This window comes from Rhipicephalus microplus, chromosome 5, assembly GCF_043290135.1.
Source record: "Rhipicephalus microplus isolate Deutch F79 chromosome 5, USDA_Rmic, whole genome shotgun sequence".
NCBI classification, from domain to species: domain Eukaryota; kingdom Metazoa; phylum Arthropoda; class Arachnida; order Ixodida; family Ixodidae; genus Rhipicephalus; species Rhipicephalus microplus.
In genome coordinates, this window is record NC_134704.1 from 45,402,026 (window position 1) to 45,415,460 (window position 13,435).

The following is a 13,435-nucleotide window of genomic DNA, read 5'->3' on the forward strand; positions in this document are numbered from 1 at the left end:
TAACAGAATGTGTCCAAAAGAGACGCATGCTGAAAAAAAATTAAAACGGTCGCATTCTTCGGGCAAGGATGCCTCAGTGACGACAATTCACTGTGGCTGTGAACTTGTTTACTGTACGAAACTATCTATGGATAGCAGTGTTTTCTCTGTGCAATTTCTGAAAAAAAAAAAAGCTATTCTGTGCGAGTATGAGAGTGACGCGGGAATGATTGGTTTTTGTGTGGAAATAGTTGGCGAGCCGTGTGGGATCGCGTCAACTTCATTTGTATACGGATGTCGCTTTGCTGTTTTGTTTGTGAGTTAATGTTGTGAGAACATGCTGTGCATATATTAACGCGAGAGCGTTCCTCCTTTCGTGGAAATTCCTGTGCCGGTGGTGGTGTTTTACGTTGTGAGCGTAAAAAGCGGCGCCGGGCTTGAGAGGAAATTCGAGGTATGCAAATAAATGTAGAAGCCCGGGAGCGTTCGCGCTTTCGCCGTCTTTGCGGCACGGTTTAGGTGTCCACCGAGAAGCGAATGCATGCAGGCGAGGGATTGTGTGTGCGTGCGTGTATCTGCGTGAGTATGTGCGTGCGTATGTCACGTTCAACGCAAGACGAAGCGTAAGGGTGCCCCATTTTTCAACCCAGCTTTTTTGTTTTTTTCATTTAGCAGCGTAGCAGTTGACCGTGGCACTCTAGCAATTGCCGCGGTCAAGGATTCGAAATTGGTCGTTATCTATAGGGTACTCGTAACTTTCGTAGGTCTCCGTGAACTAACTAAAAAGAAAGGCAAATACTTAACGCTCAGTAAATACCAACCTGTAGAATTTAGTATGCCGTTCAAGAAAAAAAAAAGAAAGAAAAGGTGCTTTGTTTTTTTATTGTTTCATTCCTGTGTTCCCGTCTGTATTATTTTTGTTCTTTTGAAAGAGAATGCAATCTTTATTCGTAGTTATTATATTTCTATTAGGGTCAATACATCTGTTCAGAAAATAGTATCTTGTTCTTACTTTAAATTGACGGCCTATGTGTGACGTCTTCTTCTTGCTTTGACGTACAGAGCAGGGCGCAAAAAGTATACGGGAAACAACGGCGGGAGAAATGCATTTAAAGTTCTTTCAGCTCAGCCGGGCGATGCGAAACATGTTTGAATGTAATTATACACATTAACTAAACGGACGCGCGTGTCTCGTGCGACGTTATTTCATTTTTTCCCCAGCCTAAGCTGCAAAGAAAAAGACAGGTAAATAGGGTGTCAGCAGCCTCCTGACGACCTTAGAAGACTCTCGTGACTCAAAGCTTTCAGCGTTACAGTGATACTGTTTCGTGACTGTTCGGCGGGCACATCAACTTTTCTTACAACATGCTAGCTGCGAAGTTGTTTCAACTTAACCATTTATTTTTCTTTTTTTTTCTTTTGCCGAAGTTTGGCTTCACTTAGGCTTTATGCGTTCATTACGCAGAAAACAAGCTACAGAAAGCAAGCTTGCTTCCGTTCTTGGTCGCAGTTCAGGCGATATAACTGTATACGCGTGTTCGTGTATATGTTCAGCCGACGCGTTCGCGTCCGACAAATAACCGGCAGCCTTTTATTGTTATATAGCCCGGCGTGCATAAAATGACGTATAAGTCTCTTAAACATTTTCGCGCCCTCCTTGATTTGCCGCGGAAGAATTCCTCGCACAGCAGCTGTACAACACCTGCCAAAGTATACCATCTATCAGAAGTAGTCACGCAATTAACGTATCCGTCTTTCATCGTCCCACTGACCTTTCCGAATTTGACTTTTCCACCACCTGAAGTATACTGAAGCGCGCAGTTGCATATCGGGTCACATTCGCTGGCTACAGAGAGACGAATGTTCGCGTGCACCGAAGCACAATACACCCAGATGCTCTATTCATGTTTTACAGGTCATTTTCCCAAATTTTCTAGGTGACTCTCTTTATGTAATTTTTTTATTTCTGTGAGCTGTAATCGTCAGTCTAAATATCGCATGTTTTCAGTTTTTGTAACTTCTTCCACTCCGCCAACTCCTGCGATAGCCCTTTAAGCAGTCTGCAGTTTATAGAAATAAATAAAAAAAGTGAAATAAGTGCGTGCCGTTGAGGCAAATTTAAGCTTGTATTTCCTGCAACGGTGTACATTTTTGGCGCTGCCAGCATCACGCATATTCGTATACGTTCACGCATAGGCAGGAACTCTTCGTCGCAATAAAGATAATGATTTTACATTAGTTCTATTCGTATACTTTGGGTACGTTTATTTGTTTGTTTTTATTTCATTATTCTTTAGAGCAGTTGGGTGCTTCGCGCCGTCTAAACATTACCTTCCGCGCGCTGGTTCGGCGCTGTTTTTCTATAGCGAGTGGTTTTTAATGACCGACCCCAAACGCCATGAAACAAGCTACGTGGCTCTCAGAGCGCTGGAGTTCTGTGCAGAACGTCCTCGCTTATTGATTTCACCGCACAAAAAAAAAAAAGGTGTTGCTAGCTGCCACCTCTCTGCGCTGGGTTCCTACATATAATCGAGAAAAAGGTTCAGTGTTGTGGTCAGCGTAGGTGCGGAAAAAAACACGTGTGCTCTCGACTTAGGCGGTTGGAGTAAAAGGAAAGTCGAAAAAAAAGCAAAAGAAAAAAAAGAACACGCTGCATGTTGTTGCACGCTTGCATTGACTGCAGGCATAGTTTACCACGAAGCTAAAGTAAGAAAATAAAGTTGAGCCCGTGTGCACAGGTGGAAGCGTGCTGTCAAAGCTTTAATAATGAAATACTTCCGCAAAGTTCGTTCGATGCCTGGCGCGCGCATTGATTTTACACTATGGGCATCAGCTGTAATGGAAAGGTTTCTCCTGCAATATTCAGCGAGTTCATTGAGGTCGTATATTTTGCTTGAGTATTTTTTTTTCAAGGCTAGCTAGGCCGCCGCTGTCCGCATTTTTTGAGAATGTACGCAAAAGTACAGCTCTCAAAGCAGTTATTCTCCACATATAGCGTACTCGTAACATGATCCTTCTTTGTGATTCAAGCTAATCGTTCGCTGTAAAATGTATGGTTTCCGTATTCGGCTTTTCGATCCAATCAGTTTGCACGAAGGAAAGTTGTAAAGCTTGCATTTTTTGCCCAGCTTCGTAGTTGTATTTTTATTTGTTGTGGCTAATAAATACAATTACCATAACAGTGCACAATGCTGAATGGGTACATAGTTGGTGTTTTAGCACACTCTGCACACTCTGAGCACAGGTATTGCAACACAAGCTAGCAAATGGGGCATAGAACATGGAAGGTGAAGCTATTCGGACAGAGAAGCATGACCGAAGAGTACGTGTGGTTAATGATGGACTACCATTATTCATGAGACGCTCCCGCTTTATCGAGAAAGCTCGCGTGCATTTATTTAAAAAAAATATGTCGTGCGACAATGCACGCGAATATAAGAGTGAAACGTATCTTACCTCTTGAAGAGTCACGCAGGACGTGCTTATTCCATGAGTGCTCGGTGCACACGAGTACGATGTTTCGACCGGCCCAGCCTGTTGACGTAGTCCGTGGATGAGGTAGCCCGTGGCCACCAGACAATCTACGGCCATCCAGTAACCTCGAAGCAAGGTCTTCCGGAATAGGCTGGTCCCAGGACAGGATGCAGACCAGGCCCACAGGAGTTGTATAGCGTCGCAGTCTTTGCCTGGCGTCCATGCTTGGCTCCGTTAAGGTGCTCGTGGAGGAGTGGGGATATAGGTGGGAGGCTTGGTTGGGTAGTAGAGGGTGTATCATGCAAGATTGAACTCACTCACTCTATAGTACCCGGTCATTCGCACTGACAGGCGGGTTCACAGTCACACGGACATGTGCAAGCATGCAAAACTCACTCGCGTGCTGCGCTCATGTGCTCGGGCGCTCAATCATGCACGCAGTGAATCACGTTCGTTACATTTCATCAAGGAGCTCTCGAACGGTTTGCAGAAGCTCTGACATAAACAGCTCCTTCAACCTGTTCAAGATCATTGAGAGTGAACATGAGCATGATCTCTGTCAGCCATCGATCGCATGGAACCTTGGAACCATCACTCTCTCACATCGCTCTTGTACTTGTGAGACAAGTTAGCTTACAGTGCATTGGCTGCCACGTGCGCCTATACTCACCCCGTACCACGAGCTCGATATCGGCCGAAACCTGACCGAGTCCGTTGTCGGCCCGGCAACGGTACGTGCCCACGTCTTGTCGTGACACGCTGCTGAGCTCGATGCTCGAGTCGCTGGAGCCCTGCCATCGAGGACCCGGCGGCACTTCCACGGCATCTGCGCATGCGTGAACTTGTAGGTCTTTTGCGTCAGAAGATGCCTAAGCAACAAACATGGGCCCAAGACCGTTGCTACAAGGGAGGGGGGGGGGGGGGTATGAAAGGGAAAGGTGCTTGGTGGCGCCTTAGGTACTTCGACGATTTTTTACTCGTTGTACTGGTTAGATTTCAGAAACCGTGGCCAGGTACTCAGGAAAGAAAAAAGAACTCTTGTGTAACAGATAACTTGAGGCGAGTGTAATAAAATATAAAAAAAATCCAGGTAATCAGATGAATCCAGAGCCCACAATAGTCTTCCCCATCACCGTGATATGCTTTTCCCCTCAAAGCCCCAAAAATTAACCAATAAAAATTCTCGTTCGGCAATCATTTATGAACCATCTTTCAGTTTTGCCACATCTAGCTGTTTTAAATTTCTATATATGGAGTAGAAGGTAATTTCAAGAGCATGTAACTGTGTGGCATGTCGGTAACAATTATATTGGCTGTGGGAAACAAAAGCTAATTCGTGTCGCATGTAAAATTAAATAGAAAGAAAAAGAAGTTCTAGGTGGCCTATTGACATTAGCCCGGAGTCGCCTGGTTTGCTTGAAAACCATAATGTGTTTTTTATGTAGGCGCCGAACCCCAGACATTGGTTAATGCGGATTCCTGTTCAACAAACATTTATGAATTTCCTTTCAGTTTTCCCTCGTGTCGTTGTTTTAGATTGCAACTCGTCGAATGGAAAGCATCTTGAAAGGCAGGTGACTTACCTTCGTCTATTCTGAACCACGTGACCCTCGCGTGGGGGAAGCCTATGACGTCACAACGCAGGGTCGCCACGTCGCCGAGACCCACGACGACTTCTTTCGGTGGTTCCTTGAGCCAGTGCGGTTGGCCTGCGAAAATTCGCGGTCATTAATTTGGCAATCGTCGGGCCACTGGTTCTCGCTCTAGAAAGGTGCAGTGATGCTTTAGATGGCTCATGAAGACAAGACTTGCTTGTTACTTTTATCTATCCTATGTACCTTAGTCTTTCTCTCTTTTCTGATTTGTATATCTGTTCCTTAGTTTTAGTGTTTCTTAATTTGCTGTTTTTCGAAATACGATCGACATTGCCCACGTGGCAACATTAGAAGATTAGCTGCAGTCTAAATCTTTGTTTCGAAGCGCGTGACAGCATCAGTGGCGTATACAATGTTCTTGCAGTGGTGAAAAATAGGCATGTCAGACAGACATACTCTGTGCAATCTATTGCCCCGCCGCGGTGGTCTAGTGGCTAAGGTGCTCGGCTGCTGACCCGCAGGTCGCGGTATCAAAACCCGGCTGCGGCGGCTGCATTTCCGATGGAGGGGGAAATGATGTAGGCCCGTGTGCTCGGATTTGGGAGCACGTTAAAGAACCCCAGGTGGTCAAAATTTCCGGAGCCCTCCACTACGGCGTCTCTCATAACCATATGGTAGTTTCGGGGCGTTAAACCCCACATATCAATCTATCAATCATGTGCAATCTACCTTTTCTTTCTTTTTTATTTCTTCAGCAACTTGATGGTGTGTATTTCACTCTTGTTTGTGATTGTGAAATTGACCACCGACGCTGACGATCAATGGTTGCCTTTAATTAGGCATGTAAAACAAAAAAAAAATATGAGTGACCTGGATGCGGTGCTGCCCAAGTTATTACTCGATGACAGATGCGAGTGGGCTATGTCGTCTTGATTCGATGCGTGCGGCGGCGAGCTCGTGTCGAACTCGATGGGCGGACGAGTCTCGAGGCGCCCTCCCTGCCCTGATCGAAGTTCCGAGACGGCGCCGACGCGCTTGTGCATGAGCGCGAGGTGCAGTATATACCTGCGTGTCCGGCTGCAGAATCGATGGCGCCTGGCCGACCGGTGCCGAGGGATGAGTCACGCCATATATAGCCACCGTGATAGCCCCAGCGGTGAGGGGACGCGACTCTCGTCGGTGTAACGTGATTAGTTGGTGCACTGTTGCTCATTGACCGGGGTGAGTCAGCAGTGCAAAGCGCGGACTAGGTCTCTTTGCTTATAGTCCTGTTGTACATGGGTGGAGCGAGGTTTTTATTTCTTCATTTACTGGAAAATGGGTGCTGGACATCAACCACGGCACCCGCGGTGAGGAAGTTCCTTCGGGGAAGGGAAGGGCAGGGAGCCAGTGGGGAAGCAAAGTGGGGCCAGGTGAAAGTGTCGAAAGAAAGCGCCCCCCCCTCCCTATTCGTCCTATTTCTGGCAGTGTGCTAGCTTGGGCTAGTTGGTATGGCATGACGATAGTTATAGCGCGAAAACAAAACGACGACACAGAGACAAGAAGGACACGAAAGACACGAGCGCTCGTGTCTTTCGCGCTATAACTATTGTCTCTTCTGGCGCCACATGCCTGTTGTTGTGGCATGTGGCCCCCACGTTTCCTGACGTCATCTTGCTCTTCTGGTGCTGACGTGTCTGTTCTTCTTGTTCCCAATTCGTCTGTTGGATCTGTCTCTCCTATCTCTCTTGTCGGAGCAAAAGTTCTGGCTTGAACGCCGCTTGCCACATTTCTCTTGCGCTGGAGGGGATATGCGGGAAGCAAGATCTTTTTAGGAAGAAGTTCGAGAGATTAAAATCGGTTGGTTGGGGCCTACAACTGTTCTATTCTACCCTTGTTCTGCGTGTTAGGGTATCTGAGCGGTGCATCATCGTATTAATGGACCACGCGTCCTTGAGAGATATGGAATAGCATCGAATAAAATACATCTTTACACATCACTTACCGCAATACTTTAAAGCACGGGACATTGCGAATGATTCTGTAATGGCGGTATGTCACGCATAGAAAGCCGCGGCCAGCTCACCTTCGACCCTGAGCTGCGCGGTGACACTGTCGTGGCCGAGCGCGTTGCGACCGACGCAGGTGTAGTTTCCGGCGTCGAACACGGTGGCGTTCTTGATGAGCAGGATGGAGGTGGTGGGCAGCGAGTGTATGACCAGCCGGTGACCGATGGCCGATAGCGGCTGGCCGTCCTTGCGCCACGAGAAGTCCACCTCGTCGCCGCTCTGCACGGCGCACATGGTCTGCACGTTGTCGCCGGCCGCCACCGAACGGAGGAAGTGCAGGGGCTGCAGTCGCACCGGCTCTGTGTGGATGTCAAAAAGAGAGAGGGATTAGAAATTCGCTTACCCTGATCACAGGGCTTGCAATAATCATCGCCATTATTATTTCATTTGATATGCAAGCATTGACAAATAATCGAGAGAGAATTAAGCAATATACCAGAAAGGTGGGGAAGTTAACTAGACTAAGCCCAGTTTGCTACCCTACACAGGGGAGAGGTGAATGATGGAGAATACGAGAGAGAGAAGGATATAAACATTGCACATAACACACACACACAGGCGGTCGCACAGTGATGTTGCCCTCAAGAATTGTAGAAGGGCTCGTGTGGCTTTCTGGGCTGAAGTACGTGAAGGCCACGCTCCCAAGATCTTCTCCAGCGCAAAGGGTCGATCATTCAGCCTCCTTAAGACACACTGGAGAGTGCGGCGATCTTCTTCAAAGTCTGGACAATGGCACAGGACATGGTCGAGGGTTTCTACACAATGGCAGTTATCACAGTCGGGGGAGTCAGCCATACACCAACGAACAGCAAGCAAACAGTCTGATGACAATGGCCACTGGGAGGTGCGTAAAGTTTTCTAATGCTTTAAGTGTGAGGGAGTAAAAATGACAAATATAGAGGGGAAGCAATTGATAGAGGGGAAGTAAATAGGAAACCATCAACGGGATCATATATGTAATCGAGATGCAACCGCCGCGACCGGGATCGAACCCGCGTCCTTCGCACCAGCGGCTGAGCGCCGTAACCAGTATACCACCGCGGGGGCTCTCGACATATTTGACGTGAGGACATTATCAGTTATGGTCGATTCGTAGGCATAGTAGCGAGAGGACCAAAAGCTGACAAGTTGCGGGCGTGCATCATGTAAGAATTCTTGTGGATGTCTATATGGTTCGTAATTTCACTGTATATACTTGTCGAGTATCGTTGTAGGGTGGATGTGGTCAAGTGTTATGTAAAAGTAGGTTGTGTTTTGGGGATGCCGAACTAATCCTTGATAAATTTGTGAACACTGTTCATGTTTTATGAATCACGTTTTTATGGCGGTCTGAAGCGATACAAAAATCATTCAGGAGGGTATACACATTCGCTTTCTCGATATTGCGGCTGAGGGTGTGATGTACTGAAGGCGTAATACATCTGTGTTATATTTTTTATGCCAATTATATATATATATATATATATTATTATTATTATTATTATTATTGTGAGCGAGAAGCCTTTCTTCCTTGCCCCGCCATGGTGGTCTAGTGGCTAAGGTACTCGACTCGGCTGCTGACCCGCACGTCGCGGGATGAAATCCCGGCTGTGGCGGCTGCATGTAGGCCCGCGTACTCAGATTTGGGTGCACGTTAAAAACCCCAGGAGGTCGAAAGTTCCGGAGCCCTCCACTACGGCGTCTCTCATAATCATATGGTGGTTTTGGGACGTTAAACCCCACAAGTCAATCAATCAAGCCTTTCTCCCTCGACATCACAAGGAGCTAGAAAAATGTTGGCGTTTTACGTGATGATTATGAGAGGCATTGTAGAACTGTGAAGTTTCGACCACCGAAAATTCCTTACCGTGCACCTAAATCTAAACGTGAGGGCCTTTTCTCTCTATCGGAATGCGACCGCCGGCGCCGGGATTTGATCCCGCTACATTCGGCACATAACCACTTTACATCACCGCGGTGAAAGACACCGCGAAAGTTGCTTTCTTAACGCGCGAATTATTTGCTCTTGCGCGCGAAATTTTCGCAGGTTAGACGAAACAGATCATTAGCAGCAACATAGTGTGCCTGTGTTGCCTTACGGATGCTTTGTGGGTAAATTTTGCTCATTTTCAGTTTGCGCATATGGCGTGACGAGCTCTTCGCAATGGCGCTTCAAATATTACGCGGTCAGTCGTTCGTTTCTTTACGGCGTGGTTGAGGCATGCACCGAGAACAGAAGCCTGGCAGACGAACGAGGCGACCATGCTATTACTCTCTGCTCTTGAAGGCGAAGCTCAATCGTATTCCAGTTTTTTTTTTGCTTCATTAATGAGCATCAAGGATGCAACTGCGTCGCGTGCTCTCCTAGGGATACATATCAAAACTTTTATTAAGCAAAATATTTTACAAATCGACGACAAAATGGGTGGGTGGGGCCCCTATATAGCCAGGGCTCCACTGAGTTGGGTGGCCCACCATGCGTTGTGGTGGTGGTGGTGGTAGTGGTCAGGAGAGGAGACAGGCACGTAATTTCTGCAGCCCGGTAGGGAGCACGGCGCAGTGCCTATCCATGCCTGGTCTAAGAGCGCTACTTGCAGCTCCCAATCTTCACTGGTGAAGCCAGTCTCCTCTCCTCCTACACCCTTCCGGGAATTGTGCCGGCTATAGTGTTAAATTCGCGTGGCCTGCTATCGCAGTACCACCTCATATGCACGAGAGTCGGCCGACCTCCGCACCACGGACAGCTATCGCGGTACCGTTTAGAGTGAACGTCTCATTTCACACGAAGGCTCACGTATGTGTTTGTGTACGGCGCCGGAGCCCCGCTCGGGTGTAGCTGAGGGTGTGGTGGACTGTACTTCCGTCGCTCATGCCGTTGGTGCTGAAGGATGTCTTACCTAGGGAGGCAGTTTGTCGGTTCTGGAGGAGGAACGTAATCCACGCCAGCAGCAGAGCCGACGGCCTTCTTCTCCTCCATCGAACGGGGCCCGAGGCGTCGTCATCCGCGTTCGGCGAGAGCATTGCGGCGCCTCCCGTTATCCGGCCAGCATCTTAAGAATACCACAGCGGCCCGCGCCGAGCACACACACCGGCCCGTGAACCACTTCACCGGGGCTACAAAGTCGCCGGTGGAACGGGAAGCGTTCCGAAAAAAAAAAAAAAAAAAACACGCGCTGCACCCTGCACTTCCGCGGTAGGCGACGCTGGGCTTCCGGTTACGCCATGGGTGACCCGTACGCGTGCCTTTGCATCCGTTCGAAGATGGCCGCTCCCTCCGACTGAAACCCTGAGTCCCGCGACCCCCCTGTGCTGTCCCGAAGCCCGTTCGAACGTTTCTTTTCTCCTCCTCTCCTACCCCCTTCTTTCACTCACTATGGCTTATAGGAATCGCGTTAGTGCGTGTGTGCGTGTCTGTGCCCATGCGCAAATGTGCCCTCCTCCTCCTCTGCCTGTTATTTCTCCCCCATCGGATCTCTCTGTTTCCCCTCCTCCCGTCTTGTGCTCCCTTCGCATCCCTGCCCCATTAGTTCTGCCCGGGGTTAATCTCGACGCCAGGCCACGCCCTCTCCTCTGTTCGTTAACTATAGTGCCCTTCTTGCCCTCCCTACGCTTTCCCTGGAGCGCGAGTCCCAATTGTGACCCCTCTCAGCCCGATTAGGAAACACCATTGGTTCGAGGCTGCGTCTGCCGGTCGGAGGCGGTTCCTATCTTGCGATGTTTCCACTGGCGCTTTGGGAATCCACGCGCCGGCAGAGCTCGATGCGATGGTCTCTCTCTGTGTGTGTGGGTACTACGCTCCGGAACGTTGGTTCTTTGCCCAGCGCGAGCTTGTCTCGAGGAATTGTCGAAAGGATTCTTGGAGTACCTCGCGATCGTCTTCCGGCTGACGGGCCTCCAGGATTCTGTGGACACATTAGGGTTCCCGATGGAAGGACTAGTATTTTTTGTGCGCCTTTTGTTTTCTTTTGATGTCGTCAATGACCACTGGCGTACGAACTTCGACACCGCGTGCTACCTATGTAGTTCCATTTCTTCATTTAATTTTGACCGTTCAAGTTCCTTTAAACTGAGATGTCGCCCACGTGTATCTATACCTCGTCCCTTCAATTCTGCGTCCCATTTTTGAAGCGGAAAATATAGGCCTTATCTTTTGTAGTCAGTTCTCTTGCCGATGGTCGCTCGACTAAGATTGTGAGGGCAATTTCAAATACTAAAAGCAAAGAAGACTCATCTTCTTGCTTTTAGATGGCTTGCATTTCATTGCTGGAAATCACGCTGATCAGTGCACGGGTGGGAGGGTCTTGCTCAAGAATTTAGATAAGGGCGTTTTTATTTATGCTAACCGTGTGTTGTTTCTAAGGCGTTTTGTTTACTATTATTTACTTTTCTGTCGCATGCGGCCCCTGCTCCGTTCGCCATTTGTGGTACGGTGTTTTTAGGTACAGCTGACCGATGCCAGAATGGAGATGCCGTTATCTTCAACCCTTCTGCGTGTGGTAACGGCGTTCAGGAATCGAACTGCTGGAGTGTTTCAGCACAGCCGAAACCAAAACTGCTAGTATAATTGAGCAGGCATTTCGATATGTTACTCCTCTAGGACAGGCGCACTCGCTGTGAGAGCCACAGCATGCTGTAACTCTTCTTTCTGAATATCAATGTCCCAGAACGCTCTTGCGTCACAACTTCCCTCTCTCTTTATTTATTTGCTTTTTTTTATGACTCCACGAGGAACTGTTGGGCGCCGAGTTCTTACGAAATATCTCCCGCCAGTTGCGTTCGCTCATCAATATTTCATCATTGCTCATCGACTGCGCCTTGGTTCACCGTCCTACTTGTTTTTTTTTGTAAAATCTTTAGGCGTCGCTTTTTTTTGGGGGGGGGGGTAAAAAGAGGAGTTTGATTTTATTGCGTGCGTGTGTGTGCGTGTATGTGCGTGTATGCGTGTGTTTTGTCAGAGAAGCCGTTCTTTTCAGGCGAGGGTCTACGTGTCCGAGATTGCTGCGGCGGAAGCGGTGAAAAACTGAATTCCTTCGCTTCAGGACGCCTGACACGTTTAGGATGTCGCTATATTTCGTGTGATTCTGTATGTCGACTATCTTGAGGGTAGGATCGAGTGCCGCCATATACTGCGGTGTTGGCCCTTGCGTGTTGCATCTTTAACAACTATAGCCGACGAGTGTTTTGGTATAGACGCACGAAAACGGTTGGGTTGGCGCATACGATGCTTCGTGGCCTTGTTAATTACGTCGCGATATACAAAAACATAAAAAGAGCCCCCAATATGGCAGCGCCCGCATGTCTTACGAAAAATGGCCTATATGCGGAGCTGAACCTGTAACAGAGCATGTAACAAAGTAAAATCCTGCGTGGTTATCTGTAATCTCTCGTTACTCTTTCTTATTACAATTATAATTTATGGGCTTTTACATACGAAGACCACATGTTTATATGAGGCACGCTGTAAGGGGGGGATTCTGCAATAAATTTCTACTTGCTTGGGTTATTTCACTTGCCCCATCGGCGTGTGACCGCCGTGGCCGGGGGTCGAACCTGCGCCCTCGAACAATCACTATTACCGGGCACCTTACATGCTCCCTGCCAGGTACACCACGTCTTTCTTATTGCGTACCTGCTATGGCTTACCGAAAATGCGAACTATGGTCTAGAAACGTGACGCACTAGCGAAGAATCGAAGCTCTTGTATTGAACTTTCAAGAACTATTCGACCATGTTTCTTTTCTTCCTTTCCATCGCAGAGCTTACTTGTTTATGATAAACGGATTCCTGATTTTCAGTCATGCATACTCGGGACCATACACGGGAAATGGTGTTGGCGGGGCCCTTTTGAATGCAAAACAGTGCGTACTGAATTGTATCGATTAAGTTTAAGGACCTGCCAGGCTTTATTTTTCATTTTATCTATACTTTCAAGGGGCATATTGCGTTCTGAGTGACTATGTGCTTACTTGATCTTCCTGAAATTTGTTTTTCGGCCTATCCTTTCCCGACTATGCGCCTAGCTGTAAGATAACACATTATTACACACGTTGATTAGCTTTCAATGTTACGCTTGTAGTTCACTCGGCATTCGGCAGTATTAGTTTTCTTTGTCAGTCGGCCTTTTTACTCGTGGGCGCTGTGTACACATAAATATCAACTTTTGTTTTTCGTTGGTCTCGGTCGAGGATATAAATAAACTACGCTGACGATTTCTTGAAAATAATAATAATAATATTCTCTTGCCTTTTGCGGAATAGAGCAAGTACGCTCTGTGAAAAAAGTTATTTATATTTTTTGCTCCTGAAAGAGTAATTGGCGTATCCATGTGGGACGTAGTGGCCAGGTATTGCACCAGTGTGG

The 13,435-nt window shown here is 47.8% G+C and overlaps 1 protein-coding gene and 1 long non-coding RNA gene across 3 annotated transcripts in view; one reads left to right on the plus strand and one right to left on the minus strand.

Moving 5' to 3' along the window:
* Positions 1-13,435, plus strand: part of LOC142817761 (uncharacterized) — a 190,104-nt gene that overhangs the window by 20,296 nt on the left and 156,373 nt on the right. The window lies entirely within an intron of this gene.
* LOC142817759 (roundabout homolog 3-like) lies at positions 3,722-10,207 on the minus strand. Its single transcript, XM_075895351.1, has 4 exons — positions 9,973-10,207; positions 7,114-7,395; positions 5,037-5,162; positions 3,722-4,279 (listed from the first exon to the last, which is right to left on the minus strand). Exons 1-4 carry the CDS (start codon positions 10,094-10,096, stop codon positions 4,053-4,055), a joined length of 759 nt encoding a protein of 252 aa, XP_075751466.1. The 5' UTR covers positions 10,097-10,207; the 3' UTR covers positions 3,722-4,052.

Bases quoted from the DNA above. Each gene is read 5' to 3' on its own strand.
- LOC142817759 (XM_075895351.1), bottom strand. From the start codon at position 10,096: ATGCTCTCGCCGAACGCGGATGACGACGCCTCGGGCCCCGTTCGATGG. The intron at 7,396-9,972 runs GTAAGACATCCT...ACATCCACACAG, and splicing joins CCGACAAACTGCCTCCCTAG to AGCCGGTGCGACTGCAGCCC. The intron at 4,280-5,036 runs GTAAGTCACCTG...ACGCATGCGCAG, and splicing joins GTGGTTCAGAATAGACGAAG to ATGCCGTGGAAGTGCCGCCG.